Source organism: Rattus rattus, chromosome 2 (genome assembly GCF_011064425.1).
Source record: "Rattus rattus isolate New Zealand chromosome 2, Rrattus_CSIRO_v1, whole genome shotgun sequence".
Classification (NCBI taxonomy): domain Eukaryota; kingdom Metazoa; phylum Chordata; class Mammalia; order Rodentia; family Muridae; genus Rattus; species Rattus rattus.
In genome coordinates this window covers 81,031,181-81,055,538 of record NC_046155.1, presented here as the reverse complement: position 1 = coordinate 81,055,538, position 24,358 = coordinate 81,031,181, and the positions used below count along the sequence as shown (strand labels likewise).

General features: G+C 46.4%; 1 protein-coding gene across 1 annotated transcript in view; it reads left to right on the top strand.

Annotated features, from left to right (window-relative positions):
• The first annotated feature begins 1,463 nt into the window (after positions 1 to 1,463).
• Positions 1,464 to 24,358, top strand: part of Vwa3a (von Willebrand factor A domain containing 3A) — a 61,203-nt gene continuing 38,308 nt past the window's right edge. The window contains exons 1-5 of the mRNA XM_032892759.1: positions 1,464 to 2,801; positions 14,025 to 14,148; positions 19,629 to 19,753; positions 19,857 to 19,934; positions 23,156 to 23,210. Of these exons, the coding sequence (XP_032748650.1) occupies positions 2,782 to 2,801; positions 14,025 to 14,148; positions 19,629 to 19,753; positions 19,857 to 19,934; positions 23,156 to 23,210 (402 nt within the window). The 5' untranslated portion in view covers positions 1,464 to 2,781. The remainder of the gene's footprint in view (positions 2,802 to 14,024; positions 14,149 to 19,628; positions 19,754 to 19,856; positions 19,935 to 23,155; positions 23,211 to 24,358) is intronic.

The following is a 24,358-nucleotide window of genomic DNA, read 5'->3' as shown; positions in this document are numbered from 1 at the left end:
TGGGTGCTGCAATGGCATACTGTGCCCACCCCACACTTGTCATGTGACAAACTGGTGAGCTAGGAACTCCCATGGTGCCCCAGTGACCCATCCCATCTCCTCTTAGGTCTTAACCATCTCACCAAGGTGTTGCTACCAAGCACGGAGCAGGCCTCTACCCCTTCTAATTTTCATAGCCTGGTTTCTTGGTGTCTGTCTTCTAGAGAACATCCTCGGCCGGTGGCTTCCCTCAGACCCATTGGAACCTCACTGTCACAGTAAAAGGCAAGGACCCAGGGGAGAAGCCTTGGCTCTGGTTAATTGGCTTGATGTGCTACCACAGGAACCTGAGTTCAGACCTCCGCACCCACCAAACCAACCAAGTGTGTAAACCCTGGTGCTGAGGGGGATAGACAGGAGGACTGCTGGAGTTGGCAGCCACAGTCAGTCACACAATTGGTTCAGGGAACATGGTGGCATGTGACCAGGGAGCCAAGCTTAGGACTTAGTTGGAGCTCCTAGGAAGAAAGCTCTATCAGTTGCTACGTTGTGGGGGCAGAAATTGGTGCCACTGTGTCCAGATTTTCCTGCCAAACCTGAGGAGGCTTGGCTTGAGATTTGAGCTATCACAGAAGAAAGCTGAGACATGGAGGCCATTTGGCCAAAGCCTCTACCTGACTCCCATCAGCGCCCACACATAACACACACGCGCACACACACACACACACACACACACACACACACACACACACACACACACACCGGCGCCCACACATAACACACAAACACCTTAAGCTAGTTTGAGTTAGTTTCTGTCTCTTAATTAAAAGGAGTGCCATACACTCCCCTCTTGACTGTAAACACATTCCTACCTCCCCTCCTGTCTCTAGTTTAGTCAACAATTTGAAAAAGCAATTAACTTCATGCTGCTTCCCAACCTCACAAAAAGCACTTGTTCAGTTTGAAGTAAAGGAAAATACAAGTTAATCTCAAAAATATATCCCACCATAGTGTGGTATGTTACCAGGTAAGAGCCTTTAAAAGAATGATCAGAGGTGGATGAATGGACCCTGACCAGCTCCGGAGAACCAACGGTAGGAAAACAGATACACCTGCCCGCCCAGCGTGGTGCATGCCTTGTATCTCAGTGCTCTTGAGTTCGAGGACAGCCAGGGCTACAGGGAAAACCTGCCTCAAAAAAACAAAAAGGAAAGAAAAACAGACGTCCCTGTTGTACTTTGATACTGGACAAGAGCCACACCCTAACGAGCTACCGAAGGTATGTGCTGGGTGTGGTGGCCTTGGGTGCCTGCAGTCCCAGCACTTGGGAGGCTGAGGCTGGAGTGACTGCACATCACAGCTCTCTCCTCCCCCACTCCCTTGGTCTTTATAAACCTTTGTTTGGCTTTGTCCGTAGCCCAAGTGTATCCAGTGTGTGCTGTGTGAAATAAAACAGCAACAGGAGTCCTCGGTGTTGGGCTTTTTCCTTGAAATGTTAAAAAGGAAAAAGAAAATAAAAAAATACCGCAAAACCCTGTGTATCTCAGAAGCAAGGGATTTGGGGAGTAGATTGCCTGTATGGGACCCTTATGTTTCCAAACATAATGCTGAAAAGCTAACCAGCTTCCACCCAGGATTCTCCACCCCCCACCCAACCAATCCTTGTATACACGGTCTCGTTGAGTACAAGCTGGCCAAAAACTTGAAATTCTGTGCCTGTAGCCTTCCAGGAAGCTGGGATTCCCCTCAAGGTGGGCACATGTGCCCTCTGACCTCTGTTCACATCACAACCCTCTGCTCATGACACTGTCATTCCCTGGATTCTTTATGACCTGCCTCTTGTCTACCTTGTTGGTGTTGGCAGAGTGCTACATGCCCCGAAGCAGGACATTTGCAACCCACAGATTCTGACATTTAACATTTTCTGTTTGGGAAGTTTGGTTGTTTTTGATCTGGCCTGAATAAGCACCTCAAAGACAAATCCCCAACTCAGGGGAGTTCCAGCTTCTGAAGCAAAAGGTTCCGGAAATGAAGACCAACTTCTTAAGGGTGACTGGGATCAGAAGAGTTTAGCCACTTGCTAGCTGGTGGACCCTGGGTGGAGCCCCCTCATTTCTGCAGTCTCTGTACAAGGTTTCAGAGGAGTCTGAAACTGTGCCAAGTGGTAGTTACATCACAGTTACTTGAGGCCATTGTTAAAGGATCCCCCTGCAGCACAGTCCTGGGCTCCTCTCCTAAATGAGATGGACCACACAAGCCAGTCCTCCTGAGTCCCTGGGTTGGGACCTGCTGGAGTGAATAACCTCTGTAGCACCTGGCTGCGGACACACTGACCTGCTGACTCCAAGTGGGGCTTGGCCAGGTGCTGGTAGAGACTCCCAGATCACCTAGGGCTGGTTCCCAGTTCTCTGGGGGAACTGAAGAGCAAAGCTCTTGGGCTTCCCTTGTATTTTTCCTCCATTCCTGCCACAAGAAGGCAGCAGGCAGCAGGGCTCCTCTGGCCTGAACCATAGACTGGGCCAACCCAGAGGTTGAAAAAATAGAAAAAACAGGTCACATCCTGCCTTTATCAGGAAAAGAAACACAGCTCAACCTGACAGAGGGGCTTGCAAGAGTCAAGGAGCCCCTTTATCCCTGGAGTGAGCAAGCTCTTTGCCTTCCCTGCCCCAAGCTATCATGGTGCAGTCTGTTACCTTGGAGACCAGCTAACACTTATCTCAGGCAAGCTGCTCTGTAGAGTTCTTTGGAGGAGCTTGGAGCAGAGAGGTCCTGCTGTGCCTTCTCCCAAAGATGGAGATGTAAATGAAGAAACACAGATGGAGGTGAGTGTCCCAATGGTTGGCAAGTGGGGAGAGAGTGGCTGAGCATTGGCCAAAGGAGAAGGATTTATGGAATCAGTGCTGGGGCTCTGTGGCAGATACCAAGACAACTTGATATGGGATGGTGTAGAGACAGCAGGGCTTCCACAGAGTTTCCACTGTGGGGTAGCATATAGGATTTGGGGGTTTCCTGGCAGACAGAGGGGGTTAAAGATGTTCATAGAAGCAAGCATGACTTGAGGGTGGTATGAGTGAGTAGGGGTTGCCAGGGAGCAGAGAGGGGTGGAGAAGCAAGGAGTGGTTCTGAAGGAATGGTGAGCCTTGGGTCTCAGAGTTCCAAGGAACTTTGCAGCATTCTGTGCAAGAGCAATGGCTCACTCTGGTAACATGGATTGGGCAGGAGCAGGGGAGTAACCACAATTAGATAACAAGGCCTAGGCACTAGGGAGGTGGCTCAGCAGGTAAGAGCACTGCCTGCTCTTTCAGTGACCCAGGCTCAGTTCCCAGAACCCACCTGGCAGCCCACAACTATCTTTAACTCCAGTTCCAGGGACCCAGTGCCCTCTTCTGGGCTTCGTCCAGGACCAGGCACACAAGTGATACACATACATACAGGCAGGCAAAATGCTCAAACACGTTAAGTAAATAAATCTTTAAAAATTAAATTATATAGCTAAAAATAAAAATTTAAATCTACAATAACAAACAAGCCCTGGGCCAATGAGATTGCTCAGCAGAAAAAGTCATTTGCCACCAACCTGACAACCTAAGTTATTCCTGGGACCCACATGGTGGAAGGAAAGAACCAACTCCTCCAAGCTGTCCTTCGAACACAGATACATTGCGGTGTGTGCCTGCAGGTACACACGCACGCACGCACAAGCTAAACAAATACATAAATGATGTAAAAGTGTAAGCCCTCTAGATTGCCTTTTTAATGAATCAAATATTTGAGAGTTTCCTAGATTCAGATGTTAACCAACTAGGGAGGTAGTTGACCACTTTTTTTTTATCCAGTAATTCTAATAGCAGTGTGCTATGACCAAAATGCTAACCTGCCGTTGAGATCCATTCATACATTCTTCTCTGGTCCCACCAGTCACCCAGGCAGTGCATCCACAATGTGCCCCCTTTGTGGAACTCCATACCTACATTGCTTGAGGGTGGTCACAGTGGTTGGAAAACAAAAGCTGAGACTAACTGGAACCCTCAGACGATAGCCTGCTCTGGAAGAAAAAGGGGTAGACACGACTGAGGATGATCCAGAACTCTCACCAAAAGAACAGGCGTTCCATCAGGTTATCAGAAGGGTCCTAGGTCCTCAAGAGTTATGCAGATAGCTATTTAAAGTTTATTTTTCTCCAAGGCAAGGTCTCGCTAGGTATCTCTGACTGTCTTGGAACTCATTATATAGACCAGGCTAGCCTCAGCTCACAGATACCTCCCTCCCTCTACCTCCTGATTGCTGAAATTAAAGGCAAGCACCACTATACTCAGCAAGGATAGCATTTTTTTAAAGTTTCTTCCATGAAGTTTAAAGGTATTTTCTCATAGAAAGTATACTTCAGTTTGTCTTTGAGGGGGACATTCTGGAATTCTCCACTGCACTCCATTCCATATTCTGAAATTCTCCAGAATGTATCTGGAGGTATCTGGTGGACTTCCTCCTTGTGATAAGATTTAGAGCCCAGGGACAGGCATATTAAATGCATTGACAGCAAAGGGGCCTGGGAGCCCAGTAGGTAGCGGGCTCTGTGGATTAATGGTGAGAGCCCATTGCCTCATCCCACGGGATCCTTACTGTTGTGCTACTCTTTGTGCAGTAAGTCAGTCGTGTTGAGCAGCTGCCGGACTCTAGGCATTCTCTCACGTGCAACAGTCTGTTGGTAAACAGGACAGTTCTTGCCCTCGAGCGCCTTCAGTGGGAGAAGGGGCAGATGGTGAGCACAGAGAAGGATTGTAAGTCGTGTAAGGAAGCAGGCTGAATGAGCCCTGGGAGCAAGCCAGAAAGCAGTGGTCCTCCATGGCCTGTGCTTCAGCTCCTGCCCTGGGTTCTCATCCAGTATAATCTGAATACAGTTTCGACCCCTCCGGCTCCTCACCATCAGTTCTTTCACAGCAGCAGAGGAGCAAACTGGATACATAGGGTGTTCTACATTTCTGTCACACTTGGCATTTGGTAGAGTATTTTCACAATGTCATCTTGGCTTGTGACAGTGGGGTCAGTGGGCAGGGTGGTGATTACAATTACCATCTCATACTCAACTGAAAGCCAAAACATCCAGGGCTCTTTCTAGTACGACATGTTGTTAGCTTTATGTAGTCAGCCCTCCTCCATTTGCCCACACAAGTTGCCCCAGAATCCACTGGTTTAGGCCTAGTCACTGCAAACTGTTACTCATCCCCCAAGGAAAAGGAAACGAGACACTTGGGGTTACAGGTGTTGGGGTTACAGTGCTCTGAGAGGTTTTCAAAGTCTGCCATAGGAATGGTCTCCAAGGGTATCTCCCTGAGGAGTTTTTAAGTCATTACCACTTTGTCCTGGAGCTTCCCCGAAAACAAGCAACCCCTGAGTAAAGCTTAAAGACTGGAAAGGAACTAACAAGCTGCCAAACGGCGGCACAGGCTAGGGAGCACTGAGTTCAGCTTGGTGAAGCCAGGAATCCACAGCCCTGCTCAGCAGGCCACAGCCTGTGCCTAGAACCACAGTTCGGTGAGGAGGGAGGGAGAGGGAGGGATGGATGAAAGTGACAGAAATGTTAATGAGCCAGGTTGCTTACTCAGAAGGGTAAGGAATTGTAATGAATGATATATCTCATAGAACCCAGAAGCGGGTAATTAGTGAGTTCTTCAAGTGCCTGGGATGAGTAGAAGTCCCAGAAGCAAGGCCTCCTGTCCGTCCTTTCCTCAGTTTTGCCACATGCCTGTGACCCCAGCTCTCAGAAGGCTGTGGCAGGAAAAACTTTACAGTCCCGCCTGGGCTATGTCACATGACTAATCTCCAAAATAGCAAACACAATTCTCTCTCAGCTTTCATGCTCATGCAGTCTACGGTATACAGGAAACAGTGGCAGTTTTTAGATGGCATGCTAGTGACTATGATCCAAGCTAAAGTGAACCTCTTCAAGGGAAGGGACATAGGAACATGGAAATCTACATAAGGAGTCTGAGCTAGAAAGGAAAGCTGGAGAGTTCTCTCAAGGTGGCTTAGCTGAAACACAAGCGGAAGCAAAGAATACAAGAACTGGAGAACGGGAAGGGTCGTTGAAGACTTTCTCAAAGGCATGACTCGGCTGTTGCACTCCTGAACTCTAAAGCTGCAGTCCTTAGTACAAGAGTTCACAAGCTTACAAATAAGAGAAGGAACACAGTGCTCCATCCTTCCCTGAGGCTATGAATCCAGTTCATAGTTATAGAGACAAACAAGACATATGCTTCAGTGGTGTGCAGCCACCATACGGTGCCCTGCTCCTGTAAGCAACTCTGATTGAACACATTGGACCATCAGAATTGTAAATCAAAATAAAACAAAAGCAAAGACACAATGGGACTGGTTGGAAAGAAGGGTTGGTGAGGAGGAAAGACTGTCTGCTTGACAATTTCAAGCAGAAGTAGAAAGGTAAACACCAAATACATTATAAAACTGGGTGTGGTGACTCACCTCTTCAATCCCAGCACTCAGGATGACCCTTGTGAGTTCAAAGCCAGCCTAGTTGTATCTAGTGAGTACCAGAACAGCCAGGACTACACTGTGAGGCCCTGTATCAAACAAACAAACACATATACATGTGTGAAAATATCATAGTGAAACCTATTATTGTATGTAAATAGTATATATACTATTGAAGGCCTATGAAGATGGGAGGGGTGCCAAGAAGACCAGGGTAGGTGAAGACACTTGGGAGAGCTAAGACTGATGAGATTAGAGGATGGATTAGATAACAGAAATGAACATCAGGAAGAGATCAAAGATGGTGGCTTCTATAAGCCAGGGAACATGGTAAAGAGGATAGGCCTATGTGGAATATCCCAACTTCCATCTTGGATGGGGCACGTTTGAATTCCCCAGCAGAATACCCAGTGCCACTGTGAATGCAAGATGCAGCTCTCCCAGAAAGGGGATGAGAGGTGACTTGTTCTCAGCCAATGCGAATGACCACACCCAGCAAGAGGATTTGGGTTGTCTGTCTTGAGCACTACATTCCAGTGTGTAAGTAGTTGTGTGAACTTTCATAATCAAAGAATAAGAGTCTTGAGTTGAAGCAAGTTTCAGTGATATCAGTGCCTCAGATAGGTTAGAGCTACGTGGGGAAAACCTATAAATATCAGATGATGTGGTATTAATCCCACCAAATGAGAGTAAAGACCATTATTCAAATTAGCCAAATTTATAGCAAGCTTTATTATATGCATATTATATAGCCAGTCCAACAACTGCCTCTCCATAAATGTAGGATTTGAGAGGTCAGCCCCCAACATAGGAGAAGTGAGGTTTTTATAACCTCAACACTGCAAGGCTAGGGTTTTCAAGGGTTGGGAGATTTTCAGAGGAATTTGGTTACGTAGGAACCTGGCAAAACAGCTCATAGTTATTTGGCAGAGCATTTTATCTTATCAAGGTAGAGGTCAAGATACAGGGATTAAGTCAAGACACGGTCAAAACTTTTTACAGAAAACAGGAATGAACTTATTTTGACTTCGTAACAAGATGACTTCTAATCTTAAAATGGAATTACACTGGTCCATCAGCTAGAAATCTGTTAATACATAACAAAGGATTTGCCTTGTGATTGGAAAAAAAAGTTAGGTAAAAAACAGCAGTGGAGGCTGGAGAGATGGCTCAGGGGTTAAGAGCACTGACTGCTCTTCCAAAGGTCCTGAGTTCAAATCCCAGCAACCACATGATGGCTCACAACCACCTGTAATGGAATCTGATGCCCTCTTCTGGTGTGTCTGAAGACAGTGATGGTTTACTCACATAAAATAAATAAGTAAATATTAAAAAAAAAACAGCAGTGGAGAATTAATTGAACTAAAAAGTGGCCACAGCCAAGAGTGGTGGCACATGGGAGGCAGAGGCAGGTGGATTTCTGAGTTTGAGGTCAGCCTGATCTACAAGTTGCAACACAGCCAATGTTATGCTGAGAAACCCTATCTCAACAGAAAAAAAAAGACTCCCTGTAACTTCAGTTTTTTTTCAAACCTTATTTTTAATTGTGGTTCTTAAACACTTTAGCCTCCCTTTTAGCCCACCACCCACCAGAGGTAGTGGGAAAGAAAGGATATGGGGAAGTGGACCTGTTTAGAAAGGTTCCCTGGAGCAACTCTTGCCTGTGTAGCCTGGAAATTGGCAACGGCAACTCGATCCATTCATAAACATTTCATGGATACACCAGCAGTCTAGTTTGGTAGAGTCGGGCCAGCAACAACGGTAACATGACCTAGCAGAGACAGCCAAGCCTTGGCCTTGGCTAGAGTCAACAAGAGAGACCAAAAGGAGAAGTTGTCAGCTGTGCCTCTTTGAGGGAAGCCAAGATCTGTGAGGATGCGAGACCCACAAGCATTGCACAGCTAGCTCTGTCACTTGGCAGAGTCCTATTTATACCTTCCAAACATCACATCCTCCACGTGCCTTGCCTCAGAGCATGTCTTATCTCAACACATGCATCCAATCAGCCCAAGTCTGAGGAAGCAGCAAGAAACAGCAGCACGCCACCAGAAGCTTTTTGGTGCAATTCTGTCTATGGAGTCCTGACAAATGCAGCTCAACTACATAGTGTAAGGCAGACCAGTGCATGTGTTAGCAAAGAATCCTTCACTATGTGTCCTTTCATGTGCTCGCTTTAGCAGAACGTCCTCCTGTTTCTGCTTCAGTGAAACGTGTCTTCTCAAGTCCACATTAGCCTCTCACACCTGTGTCCACTTGAACAAAACATTTCTTCATGTTTGCCCCAGCAAAACACCATCCAACTGACTTTCCAAAGAATTAAGTTTCCACTTCACTGCCCCAAATAATTTGATTTTAAATCTCAGCCATTCTAACTCTCCACAATCACAAAGTTCTGAGCAGACCAATCAGCCCTGGAAAGTCTCTTTCTTAACAAGGATGTGGCTCACAGATGAGAGATGGGGACTTGGAATGGAGCTGGTGGAGAAAAGGGTGGATCTTCAGTTCAGAATTCCACAATCTGGAGTCATACTGAGATGTCTGGATTCTTGATATACAAGTGAGAGTCATTGAGAACAGATAATAGTTCAAATATTGAACATGTGTATGATTGCCTAGGAAGAGGGGAGACATGAGAAGATTGTCCTGATTCGTTTTACATCAACATGATACAAACTGGGGTCACCTGGAAAGAGAGGCTTTAAATTGAGAAAATGCCCCTATAAGATCTGCCTGGGACAAGTCTTGGGTGCGTTTTCTGGACTGAGGATGGATTTGAGAGAGCCCAGCTCAACAGGAATGCCACTCCTGGGCAGGCAGCCCTGGATAGCATAAGAAAGCAGGCTGAGCAAGCCAGGGGAGCAAGCAAATTGCCATATTCCTCCGTGGCTTCTGCTTTAGTTCCTTCCTCCATGTTCCTGCCTTGAATTCCTGCCCTGGCATTCCTTAGCAGTGAATTATGATCTGAAAATTGTAAGGTGAAATAAACTGTTTCTTCGCCCACATTGCTTTTGATCATTGTATTGTATCACAGCGATAGAACACCTATGCTGTGGGTGGTGTGCACTGCTTGGCCTCAGAGAAAATCACTTAGGCACACAGAGAGAAATGAGCCTGGGAAGAGGCAGGCAAATGGTAAATATGCTCCAGAGAATGGCTCCATGAAAACCATGGGAGGGAATAGCCTTCCACACACTTTCCTACACGTCTTTCTGGTCCAAGTGTGTGTGCTATAGGCCCTTCACTCAGAAGTAAAAAGTCCCCAAGGAAGGATCTGGTTGCTCAGCCTTAGGCACCTGTGAACTATTGCCTCCATCGGGATTTCTATGGCTGTGATGAAACACCATGATCAAAGCAACTTGTGGAGGAAAGGGTTTATTCTGCTTACACTTCCCATCCGAGTTCATCACCAGAGGAAGTCAGGGACAGGAACTCAAACAGGGCAGGAACCTGAAGGCAGGAGCTGATGTGGAGGCCATGAATAAATGCTGCTTACTGGCTTGCTCCTTATGGCTTGCTTAGCCTGCTTTCTTATGGAACCCAGGACCACCAGACCAGGGATGGTGTTAGGACCAATGTTGGGGTTTAAATCTCAGCCCGTGCTGTGCCTGGACAAAGCACACCAAACCAACATGGTTCCATGTGGAAAGGTTTAATGAGAGAAGAAGAGTAGAAGTGGGGAGGAACAAAGGCTGGCCATGGGCACGTGGGGGAAAAGGGAGGAATGAGGAGAGAAGGGACAAGGAAGAGGGCACGAGAAGAGGAAGAGCAAGAGAGACCAAGAGAGGAGTAAGAGGACAAGCAGTCCCCTTTATAGTCAGGCACAGCTGGTTGCCAGGCAACTGTGGGGCAGAGCATACCTGGCTGTTGCCAGGTAGCTGTGGGGGTGGAGCTTAGACAAAATACCAAGAGATGGCACCACCCACAATGAGAGGAACACTCCCCCATCAATCACTAACAAAATGTCCTATTGGCTTGCCTTACAGCCTGATCTTATGGAGCCATTTCTTCACTTGAGGTTCCCCACTCTCAAATGACTTTACCATGTGTCAAGATGATAAACTATCCAGCATAGCTACTGACTCAGAAGTTGTCATCTGCACACAGTAGGGATCCATTCTTTGAGCATAGAGACAACTGTTACAAAGAACATAGCTTCCTCTGGGTATTTCCCATTTCTCCATCCTGAAATCCCTGTATTCTATCCCAGTAGTCCTGAGTTCGATCCCTGAATAGGCTGAGCTCTTCCCATACAGAATCTTGCTGCTCTCTGCCTACTCCAGCTCTCCACAATCTTAGCATGGCCTCCTTGTCATGCTTCAGGAAGGTCTGAGTTCAAAAGACACCCCTCTAGACTCCTCTCCTATTCAATATGTTTGTAGCGTTTGCTAGTTTGTAACTATTGCTTTTCTTTAACATATATATTTAATGGAAATAGAATGATATCCCTTCCCCCTTCCCTTTCCTCTCTCTGGACCCTTCCAGCTACCATCCCTCCAACCCTTTCCATGCCCTAATCAAGTTGATAGCCTCACACACAAACATGGACACACACACACAAATACATAAATACAACTGGTGTTTGGTTTTGTTATGTGTATGTGGTTTCAGGGCTAACTCATACATTGGCCAGCCAATAAGGAGGCTCATCCCTAGGAGAGGCTAATTCTCATTCTTCAAACTGTCATTAGTTGCCTGTAGTTCTTTAGGAGTAGAACCCTTTAGAATTCTCCCTCCTCCATGTTAACATGTCCACGGATACTGCGGTTGTTCTGCTCTTGGTTATGCAGCCATTTCTAGGAGAGCCTTTCACAGCAGACTTATTGGTATTCTAGCTCTTCTAATCTTTCCATCACCTCTTCTACAATACTCAGGGGGCTTTGATGGAGATGTAACCCCTGGGGCTGGGAGCCCCATGGTTGGTTTCTCTCTGCACTGTATCCAGTTGTAGTTTTCTGTGATGGCTTCTGTAAAGGAAAGCTTCTTTGATAAGGGTGGTAGCTACACTTATCCATTGGTATAAGGATAAGATTTACAGCATAGTGAGGAATTATGCTGGTCTAGCAAAGTGTATTGCTAGTATATAGGGGAGTAGTATATTCTTTTTTAAGATCCATTACCTCGCTAGTCCCTGCAAGCTGGCCAGGTTTCCAGTACCAGGCCTGATAATCCCTCCTGTTGAGTGAACCATTAGTGCAGTTAGACAGCTAGTGGTTGTCACTGACACATGGGTGCTATTTATTGTACTTTTGTGGATATATTTCCATGCAGGCCATTGTCATAGTTCAAGGCGTTGTAACTGAGTAGGACTGTTTAATTGCTTCCCTCCCTTGGCAGCTTGCATAGTAGTTTGGGAAACATGGAAGCTAGGTTGTTGGAAGGAGGCTTTCAGGTCAGATGAAGATTTAATCATTTAAGTCCTGTATCCTAAATGTGCTGTGTCTTTAGCCTTAAAGGCTCACCCTCAACCCATGAAAGGCAACCAAGGGCTGTGTCAATGGTCTAGATTTTTTTGGGAGTAACTTGGACTACCGTAACCACCACCCAATAGGTTTCTCATACCTAGTACAGGGGTGTTTTAGTCGTAGTTCTCATGGGGAACATTGTCAGTGCACATGTCAGCTTCCTTTAAGACACACACACACACACACACACACACACACACACACACACACACGCGCGCGTATAACTTTAAGTAAATATAAAATAATTTGATTCTTGGGGACTTTATCAAACAGTGTTAGTAACCTGGTGTTGTATGTCCCTCCTCCCCCTTTTCACCTCCCTCCCTCCCTATAACTATTAATTTTTTAGTATTTGTGTGTGTGTGTGTGTCTGTGTGCATACAAGCACACACCCATGCATATGAATGCATGAGCATGTGGTGGTCAGAGGACAGCTTTCAGGCGTCTGTTCTTTCCTCCCATGTAGGTTTTGAAAATCAACCTCAGGCTGTCAGACGTGACAGCAAGCACCCTGTCCCACTAGGCCATCCCATCATGCCACTCTGGTTTGTTTTGTTTTGATAGCAGTTTCCTTACCAAGCTCTGGGGCTGGAGAGAAGGCTCAGAGATCAAGGACACTTGTTGCTCTTGCAGAGTACCTGGGCTCAGTTTCCAGCACCCACATGACAGCCTGCAACCGTCCAGAATGCTAGTTCCAGGGCATCCAGGCCTCAGTGGGCACCAGGCATGCATGCAGTTCACTACATATCTGCAAGCAAAACACTCATACATACAAAATAAAATAAATCTTTATTTTTTTTTAATGATTAGAAACTCTGAACGTACAAAGGCAATATTCATCTCAGTAATTCTCAACTGAGTGTTGCTTGCAAACCTGACCAAGACCCTTGGGGCAGGGGTAAGAAGGCACAGAATCATCATCAACACAGACTTCCAGAGTCAGGCAAGTGGCAAAAGCAGACTTGTTCATTGCAGGAACTGGGCAAACCTTATACCCCTCCCAACATCTCACTGACTGTCAAGTAGACAGATCTGGTGCTGTCTCTTTCTCATCGGCTTACTCCATTGCCTGATCCAGCACTAGGAGACTCTAGGCATGTTGGCAGACTCTAGGTTGGCTCGGGGAGGAAGTGTCAGCAGTACAGGCAGTCCCTGGTGCATGTGCCAGCATTGTGGCTGGGCCTGCTTGGTTAAGTTCCCGCTGCAACTGGGGACAATTATGACTGCCAGAGGGCATGTCTAGAGCACTCGTGATTGTCAGAATGAAGGAAACAATGTACATCTGATAGGTAGAGGCCAGAGACGCCAGTGACTACCCTTCAGTGCACACGGCAGCCCCACAACAGAACCATTCACCAATGCCAGAAGTACTAAGGCTAGCTGGCCATGGTGGCTTTAATCCCAGCATTAAGAAAACAGGTAGATCTGTGATGTTTGAGGCCAGCCTGCTTTATAGCACGTTCTAGAATAGTCAGGGCTACCCAGAGACCTTATCTTAGAAGAAAAGTGCCAAGGGAACGTTGGCCATCTTGTTGGCTGTCTCGCCCTTGTGGAGCATGGAGCCTTACAGCAGAGGGTGCCTGATGACCGTTCAGTGCTGAGCTGAACAAACCCAGAGAACTGCTGGGAACATTTCATTTATGCTCTTGCACCGGTCAGGAGAGGAAGGTTTACGTGGTTTCATTATGATGACTCAAAGGAGCCATATCTTCCCACGGTCAGGGTGATACATCTCTGGGAGGTCCCTGCTAAATGTGACTCTCTGGCTTCCCAAGTGAAAATGGCAGTAAGAAGTTGCTCGTGAGAATTGTGAGGGGTGAGCCTTGAAGAGACAGCAGATACATGGTCATTGCAACATCTTATACAGAGTGGAGCTTTTGAGATCTACCTAAAGTGTAAGAAAAAGAAATCTTCACAAACCACCATTTTATCAAAACTTTGTAGGAACCCTTTCAGTTTCCACACAGAACTAAAAAACAAGGTTTCTGGTTCCCTTCAGGAGCCCCAAGGGGATGGGAAAGGAGTGGAGGGAGAGACACTCATGGTGGAGAGGTATCCTGGGCTGGGCACTGATCAAATCCCTTTGTTTTGTAGCATGGACAGAAACACTGACAGAGATCCACAGAAGCAACTAAACCAGAAGACTATGAATGACGTCACCCAAAACTCACAGGATGGCTTGCTGGTTACCCATGTTAACCAGACCCAGGACTTACTGGTAACAAACATACTGCTTTAGCTCACCAGTGATGCTTACTGAGCGGGGAGTGGGGAATGTGTAGAACTCTTTCTTCAATAGGCCCAGCACTGTGAATGTGATCAAGCACTCCTCTGCGGCCCCTAGACTTAGAGACGAATGAGGAGTTTCTGTCTTGGCCACACAGTTCTTCAGCCTCTGGAACATCACTACCTATTTAGGGACATGTGAGGATCCGGGTTTCATTATCAAAGCCTGCAGTATAAAGCATTTGATTCTAAAGCTCCCTTTCCTGAGATTTTCTTATTAGGAATCCTTAAAACGTCCAGAACTCTAGGACGTGTTGTGGGAACAGGAGGGCCAGGGCAGAAGGCTTAACTTTTAGAAAGAAAGGGAAAAAAACCACACCGTGGTTTCAGATTCCATGTACAAGTGACCCTCTATCTAAGACCATGGACGACTCAGAATTCTCTGCACCATGGAAGCCATCAACCCCTACAAGTTATGAGTGCAGGGTAGCTGGCCACCGCCCACCAGGAAATCCACTCTAGAAAATAAATTCCATGTCAGCCAAAGGATATCTGGCCTTATAACACCAGCAATTAAACAGCCAGAAAAACAGCCAACGTTTACTTCTCTCAAGTTTAGGCATTTATGGGACAACAGATTTAATTAAGCAGAATCAAAGAAACCAAGCATAGATGCTCAGACCTACTAATCTCAGCACTCTGGAGCTAGAGGCAAGACGATCAGGACTTCAAGGCCAGCCTCAGCTCTCTGCTACTGTGAGGCCAGCCTGGGACGCATAAGACTCTGTCTAAAAAAACAAAAAATGAAGAGGAAATACAGATAGAAGGTGGCATTCAGTGTCGTCGGCTTCTAGTGACATCAGTTTTTGTTCCCCTACCTAACCTTTGTCAGTTACTGACAGGCCTCTTGCTTCTCCTCCCAGAGCAGTGAGAGGGTTCTGACTGCCCAGCACTGAGCATTCAATGTTACCCATGTAAAGTGTCCACTTTACAGACCCAGGGCCCACCCCAACCAAGAAGCTATTCACAGTTGGCACCCACAAGTAGAAGGAAAATCAGTTTTCTCTAACCGAGTGTTTCAGGGGAAAGAAAAGGAGAGCATAAAGTCGGTGGGGGTCAGGGGGTCTGGGAGGAGTTGGGGGAAAACATGATAAAAATGTATTGTATGGGCTGGGCATATCGGTACATGCCTTTAATCCCAGCACTCAGGAGTAAGAGGAAGGTAGAGCTATATGAGTTCAAGGCCATCCTGGTGTATGTAGTGAATTCCAGGACAGCCAGGGCTACACAAAAAACCCATCTAGAAAAACACACACACACACACACACACACACACACACACACACACACACACATATATATATATATAATATATTCCATACAATATATAAAAATATCAAACATACCATATATAATATTTTATATTGTATGAAAAACTTTTAATAAATTATATATGTATATACATAATTTAAATTTTCTTTCAAAATTTTTTATTAGATATATTTCTTTATTTACATTTCAAATGTTATTCCCTTTCCTGGTTTCCTGTCCATAAGCCCCTATCCTCTCCCCCTCCCCCATACGGGTATTCCCCCCCTCCATCCCCTTTACCACCACCCCCTCTGACATTCCCCTGCACTGGGGATCCAACCTTGAGAGGACCAAGGGCTTCCCCTTCTCCTGGTGCCCAACAAGGCTATTCTCTGCTACATATGCAGTTGGAGCCCTGGGTCAGTCCATGTATAGTCCCTGGGAGCTCTGGTTGGTTGCCATTGTTGTTCTTATGTATTATATACATAATTTAAAATTCTTAAATGCCCACTTTTGCAGAAGAGCAGGAGGACCCTCAGTTACAAATAACGTGTATAGGAATGGACTTTCAGATACCTGCAGGGCAAAAGCCACAGCCTGATCCTAGACAGACCATTTCAAGGGTAGGATGGAAAAAGGGTGTGTGATCAGTGTCATGCACAGTGTTCTGGAAGAGGACAGCGCCACCTAGTGGCCACAGGAGGCAGAGCCTTGTTTCAGGAAGCGGAAGGTTGAAACTGGTGCCTGGCAACAAGCCGCTCAGTCAGGACAGGTATTCTTAGCATTAAATCATTTAATGAGAAAGTCTCTCATTAAAGTTTCTCAAACAGAGAACCGCAGTTTGTGCTCATTCAGAGAATCCGTGTAGTGCTTGGTTTACAGCTTTTCCATTGAGTCCCAGCTCCATCACTATAATTAGCCGTGTGATCTTGGGCAACTTAACTGCTCTGTTCCTCAGCTTCCTTGTCAGAAACGTGTCCGTCTCGTGGGATAACAAAACTACTCTCTGGAAAGTGCTCGACATAGCCTAGGTGCTGTATTAGTGTTTGCAGCAATTAGGAGTGTGTGTTCACACATCCTAGAACTTGCTAATTTCTTTTTAAATGCAGACAGAAATGGTCCTGGATAAAGAAGGCAGGTGAGCAACACCAGCCTGAGCACTAGCGGCCTTTTGTTCTCATGGCCTTTGTTTTGTGACAACTCTCTGCTTATTACCCAATCGGAGAGAAAAGACAAAAGCATTGTTGAGAACTGTGGGTGAAGAAGCACTGAAGGTCCTGTTCTGTGCCCTAGCTTCACCTGCCCCTCACACAGTTAAGAAGAGGGCAGTGCCTGCAAGAAAGCTGAGGCACAGAGACCCCTGCCTGCGTGTGTGTGTGTGTGTGTGTGTGTGTGTGTGTGTGTGCGCGTGGGCGCACACGCTCCTCCAGCCTTTTCCTCCTGTGTCGTCTGACCTCTGCAGAGTGGCTCGTTCCAATCACCCCGCATGCCCACTACAGTGGAAACCCTGATAAACACAAGTCCAAAGACAAACGACCAAGGGTGTCAAGAATGAGCTCAAGGCCATTTCTATAGTCATCAGGTGCCGTGGTCTGTGTGTGTCTGTATCTATCCGTATCTTTGTGGTGTGTGTGTGTGTGTGTGTGTGTGTGTGTGTGTGTGTGTGTGTGTGTGTGTGTGGGTGTGGGTGTGTGTGTGTATCTGTGACTGTGTGTCTGTCTATCTCACAGTGGGACTGAGCTGGATTCCAAAGCCTCAGTGAACAACAGCTTCTCAGCCTTTTACCCGAGATTAAATGAAGCGGCCCAATTCCGACTGTGTTCAAAGCCCTTCCGTAGCACACAGACAGCAGCAGGCATTACACAGGAGGCTCTGCCTGATCCTACTTTGCTGTACAGCTTGTACGTGCACAGTCTATACTTTTATAACCACTTCTAACTTACCACTGTCTTCATTACAAAGTACCATGACCAAGGTAACTTATAAAGAAAGCATTTAGCTGTGGGCTTGCTTACAGTTTTAGAGGGTTCGTTCATGACCCCCATGGTAGGTAGTATGACATGTAGCAGGCATGTAGTCATGGTGCTGGAGCAGTAGGTAAGAGCTTACATCCAGAGACAAGCACCACAAGGCACACAGAGAGAGTCAGCTAGGACCTTGTGGACTTGGGAAACTTCAAAGCTCATCCTCAGTGACACGCCTCCTCCAACAAGGCCACACCTCCTAATCCTTCCCAAACTGTTCACCAACTGGAGACCAAGTAGTCAAATGTATGAGCCCAGGGGGCCGTTCTCACTCAAACCACCACAGCTACACTCCAGCTCATGCTGCCCTTTTCATCTCCACATGCTCCAGCCTCTCCACACCTCCATGGCTCCACCTGGCATGGCCTCCCTTGCTGCATGCAGGGCTGGCTCCTTCTTAGCCCTCAGTGCCTGGCTCAGAGGCCTTCTCTGACCGCCTCTCAGTTAGGCAGCCTCCCAAACCACCCTTGCCATTTTCCAGCTGCTTCTCTTCCTGCTTTCTTATTAGGAGTGTTCCTTTCTGACACTCTTCCTGCATATTGATTTTGTTTCTGGCTCCCTGTCCATCTACCCACACTAGAATACAAGCTGCAAGAACACAAGAATATTTTGATTTGCATCATAGCCGGAGCACCCAGGATGGGACCAGTTCAAAGCAATACCCCAGAAGAGATAAACAAGGGAAGGCTGGCTCGGTCTTAAGTCAAAGCCGTCCAAGGCTGGCTCTGGAAAGCATCACCAGTGCTAAGTGCTTGTGGTGGAGCTTCTGCACCACTCCCAGATCGGCACACATATCCTGTGCTTAGTGCTGAGGGACACAGATGTCCCTAAGCACAAGGCATCATCACATTCGATGGCTCAGTCCTGTGCTGAATAGGAACTTATTCCTATAAATACCTACCCACTCAGTGCTCTGCTTCTGGGCCCGGGTAGGACTAGAATGCCCCAGTCTCTGCTTGATCAGTTAGTGTTTGTTGAGGCCTCTTGGAATGCTAGGGGCAGAACTTACCTGAAAAGATCTAGAGCATACAGTTTTGGAAATAAGCAAGATCATCCTACTGAGGACAAACATGGAATGTATCCAGACCTTGTTCACCACAAGGGAGCAGCCCCCACGACTTGTGTTTGCTGTGGACTCAATGATAGGTTGGAAATAGAAAAATTCATATGGAAGAAGGGGCCTCCCAGCATCTCTGACTGTAAGCTCAGCGGTGGAGAAAGACTCAACAGAAGAAGTGATCTTCTGTGATTGGTTTGGGAGACATGCTTGACTTTCTCCAGATGGTCCTGGGTTGGAAGCAGAGGCAAGAAAGAAAGGGGGGGGGGGAGAAAGAGAGAGAAAGAAAGAGAGAAAAAGGAAGGAAGGAAAAAGGAAAGGAAGGAAGGAAGAAAGAAAAAACCATGGGAAGTTAAAAGTCATTAACCAAATCCCAGCCATTTTGGGCCAATTTTTGCAGAAGTTGTGATTCCACTATTATGTTGTCTGGTCCTTGTGTGTCTGTCTAATCTCTCTCATAGTGAGCTGCCCTTGACTATGTGAGCCACGTCTGGGGCCTGATAAAGGGTGGTGTCACCAGGGCAACCAACCTCGTGTTCATGATTGGCACTCTCAGCAAGGGGATTAGCTTTGCTGTTGCTGCTGTGATGTTGGTGTGGGTGTGGGTGGTGTTTGGTTGGTTGGTTGGTTGGTTGTTTGGTTGTTTGTTTGTTTGTTTGTTTGGTTGGTTGGTTGGTTGGTTTGGTTTGGGTTGGGTTGGGTTGGTTTTTCGAGACAAGGTTTCTCTGTGTAGCTTTGGTTGTCCTGGAACTTGCTCTGTAGAATGGGCTAGCCTTGAACTCACATAGATCAGCCTGTCTCTGCCTCTTGAGTGCTATGACTAAAAGCATGTGCTACTACACCTACCTGGGGTTAGTGTTTTGAGACAGGGCCTTTGCTCTGTAGCTGAGGCTGGTTTTGTTCAACCTCCCGAGTGCTGGGATTACTGGCATGTTAGCAAGGAGAACTTTTAGAATACCTTGGGATAGGGTCTCTCAGAGTTCACAACCCTTGGATATCTGGTGACAGGAACCAAGAGCATCCTCATCTATGTCCTGCCTTCCCACTGTTTCCTGTCTGACTCTGGTTTCTGCCTTGTAGCAGCTGCAGAGAAGTGAGACCCAGACATCAGCTCTGGAAGACTCTGAAGACTGGCTCGCAATGCACAGTTTAAAGTTTGAGAAACTCACCTTGGCTGACCTGATAAGCCAGGGCACGGTTGAGCTGTAAGTCTGAAGTTCTTCTACCCTTCCTCCCAAGCTTCCCAGGCTGTAGTGGCACACCCAGTCCTGAGCCTGAGAAACCTCAAATAAAGCTTTACTCTTTCAGGGAGGATCAGAACAATGCTGTGCCCAAAGTGCATTTCACCACCCAGACCATCTACCACTTTACATCAAGGCTTTCTGAGTAAGTTTCCTGGCACCTCCCCCCCCCGGAACCCCCCAGAGTCTTAGGTCCTCATCTCATTTCATAGCCTGAACATGGCTGACACCAATCAGCAGTTGTCTCATCCTCCTCTAGTTTGCCCTTTTCTCAAATGAAAATGTTGGACTAGGATTGGTATCTCTTAGCCTTTGAAACCCTTGGTTCCCTCTGATGAATGCCTCAGACTTCCCAGCTTCGTTTGCTGGTTAATGACTGAGAGAGAGCTTTGTCAGGCTGGTGCAGTTCCCACCCTTGAAGATGTGTGTCAGGCATGTGCCCAACACCCAAACCAATTATATTTATCTTATGTGTCTTGCCTGCACATATGTTAGTGCACACATGTGTGCCTGGTATCCTCAAAGTCCAGAAGAGGGTGTTGGATCCTCTGGACCTGGAGTTACAGATGGTTGTAAGCTGCCTTGTGGATGCTGGGAATTGAACCTGGATCCTGTGCACACATCCATAACACATACGCATTCACAAACATCTTCCAATAATCAGTAGACAGGATGGTCTTTAAGATTCTATCCCAGCCGTAGTAATGTGTGAACCATAATTACTGTTGCCTAAGGTTTCCTGAAAGGGGATGATGATAGTAACATTTATTAATGCACCAGAAACTCTGTAAGGGCTGCCCACAAGATCTTATTTCATCCTTACAACTGTCCAAACCATCGTATTGTTCTCCAACTAATTCCCAAAACTCAAGCCAGTTAACCAAAAGGTGGCTGCTCAACTATCATTCGTACAGTACCTGGTTAGTGGAATATTCAAAATGCTTTAACTTTATAAATTTTATAGAAAGTCCTTAGGGTCAGAATGTTTTAAATGATTACTTGATATTTAGTTAGTTCTAGGTTGTTTCTGACAGGGTCTGTGCAGCTCAGACTGGCCTTGGGCTTGAGATTCTCCTGCCTCAGCTTTTGAGTTTTCGGATTATACTATGCGTCTCTGCACACATGTAGAGTTCAATAATATTTGGCTCTGTTGTTTTGAATTGTAAATTCAGCATTTTGATTTTATTTGTTCCTTGAGAGTTTAATACATGCATACAATTAAATATGGCCATATCTACCCTTCTTTTCTCCCAGAGCCTCCTCCAAACACTCCCCCTCCCAACTTCATGTTGTAGTTCCTGTCAGCTCCTCCTCCTCTCCCTTTTGTTGCATCAGTAAACCCAGGAAGTTCTATCTACATGTGCATGAGTGTGGGCCACACCCTGGAGCATGGGTAATGTACCAGTCACCATTCTGCCAGAGAAAGGTGTGAATCCAAATCTTTAAGGACTAGTCAAATCTGCTTCACTAATTAGTCATTGGCAGGTTGACTCAGACAGGTGCTTTGATTATCTTTACATGGAAGATGATTAAATTCCAGGCTCAGAGAGAATCCAACACCTACCAAAGGTCACACAGTCTGTCATAAATGGCAGAGCACAGTCTCAAACACAAGCGTGTCTCAGCGTGAGGCTCAGTGTCTTAGCCTTATATTCAAACTCACATCTCTGTCATGACTCCACCTGCTACTCTCGCCTCATGAATTTCTATCCACCAACCTTTGGCTTCCACACTCCTCTCTCCCAGCTGCTCTCAGTGAGGCAACTCAGTTAAGATTCGAGTGACTGAGAACGTCTCATGAGCACCCCTCCCCTGCTGGTGTCCACCCCATCACAGGAGTGTTTGCTTTGCTACAGGTTCCAGTGGTCAATGCATTTCTCTTGGCTACTTTTTAGAAACTGATGTTTTCATTAATCAGTCCAAGAACGGCAGCTGTGGTCAGTGCCCAGGCGACCTGGGACCGTTTCCTCTGTAAAGACTCATGTTATCTGAGGGACTGGAGAGATGGGACTGGAGAGATGGCACGGTGGTTAGAGCACTTGCTACTCTTGCCTACTCTTGCCAAGAACCTGAGTTCAAATCCCAGCAACCACATGAATACTCACAGTCATCTATAAGCCCAGTTCCAGGAAATCTAATATCATCTTCCACTTCCAACTTCCACAGGTACCAGGCATACACATGGGCTGAATATATCCAGGCAAAATGCTCACATGCACAAAATAAATAAATTTTTTAAAAGGATTCAGTTCTGTGTGAGAGCAAGGGAGCCCCACCCCTCATGAAAACACTGCCTGTACCCCAGCAGCTCACGCAGAGTCATCAGCGCCCTCTCTTGCTTCACAGACAAACTACGAACAAGCCCTGGTCCCCACACAGCCCCTGCTTCCTGGCCTGGTGTCCTGGCAAACACATATCTTAGCTCAGTCTTTGTTAAGTTTGCCTTATATTCTCTACAAGGTCTTAAAACTTAAAAATTCAGCCAAGCAGGTAGCTCCTGCCTTTAATTCCAGAATAGGAAGCTGAGGCAAAAAGATAAGAGTCTAAGGCTGGGCTGGTGAGATGGCCCCATGAGTAAAGGCTGGTTGGCACAGGGGCCTGAGGATCTGGGTTGAATTCCTGAACTCCAGGAGGTGGTGAAAACAGGCTCCTCCTACTAACGCATTCATACATGCATGCATGTATATGCTAATACATGCATGGACATATGTGCACACACATTCATACACACTCTTCCACCCCCTCCTTTCCTCCTCCACCCTTCCTATGACATATAAACACAAAATAATTGTTTTTTATTGTTAAAAAAAAACAATAAAAGAGAGAGTCTGAGACCAACCTCAGTTACAGAATGAGATTCTCCCTCGAAAGATGTAGAAAAGGCCACACCTTTAAAACTCAGCAATAGGGAGGTTCAGGAAGGGTGAACCCTGTGAATTCGAGGCCAGCCTGATCTACATAGCAAGTTATAGGCCAGTTAGGGCTATCCAGTGAAACCCTGTCTCAAAAGAAAGAAAGAAAGAAAGAAAGAAAGAAAGAAAGAAAGAAAGAGAAAGAAAGAAAAAAAGAAAGAGAAAGAAAGAAAAAAAGAAAGAGAAAGAAAGAAAAGAAGAAAGAAAGGAAGGAAGAAAGAAAGGAAGGAAGGAAGAAAAGAGAAAAGAAGAAAAGTAAAAGAGAAAGTTTTAAATTTAAAAATTTAGATAACTGAAACTTGTAAAATCCTACTGCCTTTCTGTGTGGAAGTGACAGTGCTCCGTGATAAGCCGTCCTTTGTGTAAATGACATCGGTGATGAACCTTCCTCTGTGTGACAGCGCTCGGTGATGACACTGCCTGATGGTGACTAGTCTTTCTGGTATCCCAACAGCACTATTGAACTCTATCAGCAGAGGATGCGGTGGCTAACCGAGAACAGCAAGAAGGTAATGGCCACGTGCGTCTTCTCCTGCCTTCTTCAGCTCGGCTGCTTGATTCAGCCCTTTCCACTGCAGAGGATGGTAATGCCAACTCAAGGTGGCATCCACTAAACCCAACTTCTTAACCCACAAACAGGAAGCCCACAGACATAGCTGTGTTCTTGTTGCTGAGTTCCCAAGACCTTAAAATTTAAAAAACCCAGCCAGGCATGGTGGCCCAGTCCTGCAATCCCAACACTGGGGCAAGGCCAGGGCAGTTTAGGGATCCACATGAAGACCAAGCTCCCCATTTGTTATAAATGTAGGGGCCTAGGCCCAGCCCCTGCATGCTTCCTGGTTGGTGGACCTGTCTCTGTGAACAAATCCTACAAATTTGATAATTTTGATGGTGTATTTTTAAACATTAGTGGTAGTATGTGTACACACACACACGTGCACACACACACACACACACACACACACACACACACACACACACACTAGATGCCCTCAGAGAGCAGAGGGTATTGACTACCCTGGAGCAGAGGTTATGGGTAACTACGAGCTGTTCTACCTGATGTAGGTGCTGGAAGTTCCAGGGGACTGGAAGAACACCAGTCCTCTGTAAGAGCAGAAAGCACTCTTAGCCCCTGAGCCACTTCCTCAGGCCTCTTTTTACACTTTATTTTTTCACAGATTAAAAAACAATTATTTATTTTCTGTATAAGAATGTTTTGTTCATAAGCATGTCTATGTACCACACAAGTGACTGGTGGCCACGGAGGCTGGAAAGGGTGTCAGATCCCCTGGAGTAGGACTTACAGACAGTTTTATAAGCCACCATGTGTGTGCTGGAAATGAAACCCAGGACCCTTGGAAGAGCAGTCAGTGCTCTTAACCGCAGAGCTGTCTCCCCAGCCCCCACCTTCCCTTTAAAGGGAAGAGAGGAGCTCTGATTTTTAATACCTGATTCCTTGTGTTAGAGGATACTCTGCAAAGGACAGTCAGGGGAACCACTTTGAAGCAGGGACATTGGGACAGATGACAGTGAGCCAGAAAGGGCCTAATGTCATGTGCTGACAGACTCTGTCATTGCCCAACTGTACCATCAGCTACTTGGAGTCCACGGAAGTCGAGAATGTAGATTTGATCTGAGGTTCAGTCAAGATGGAGGC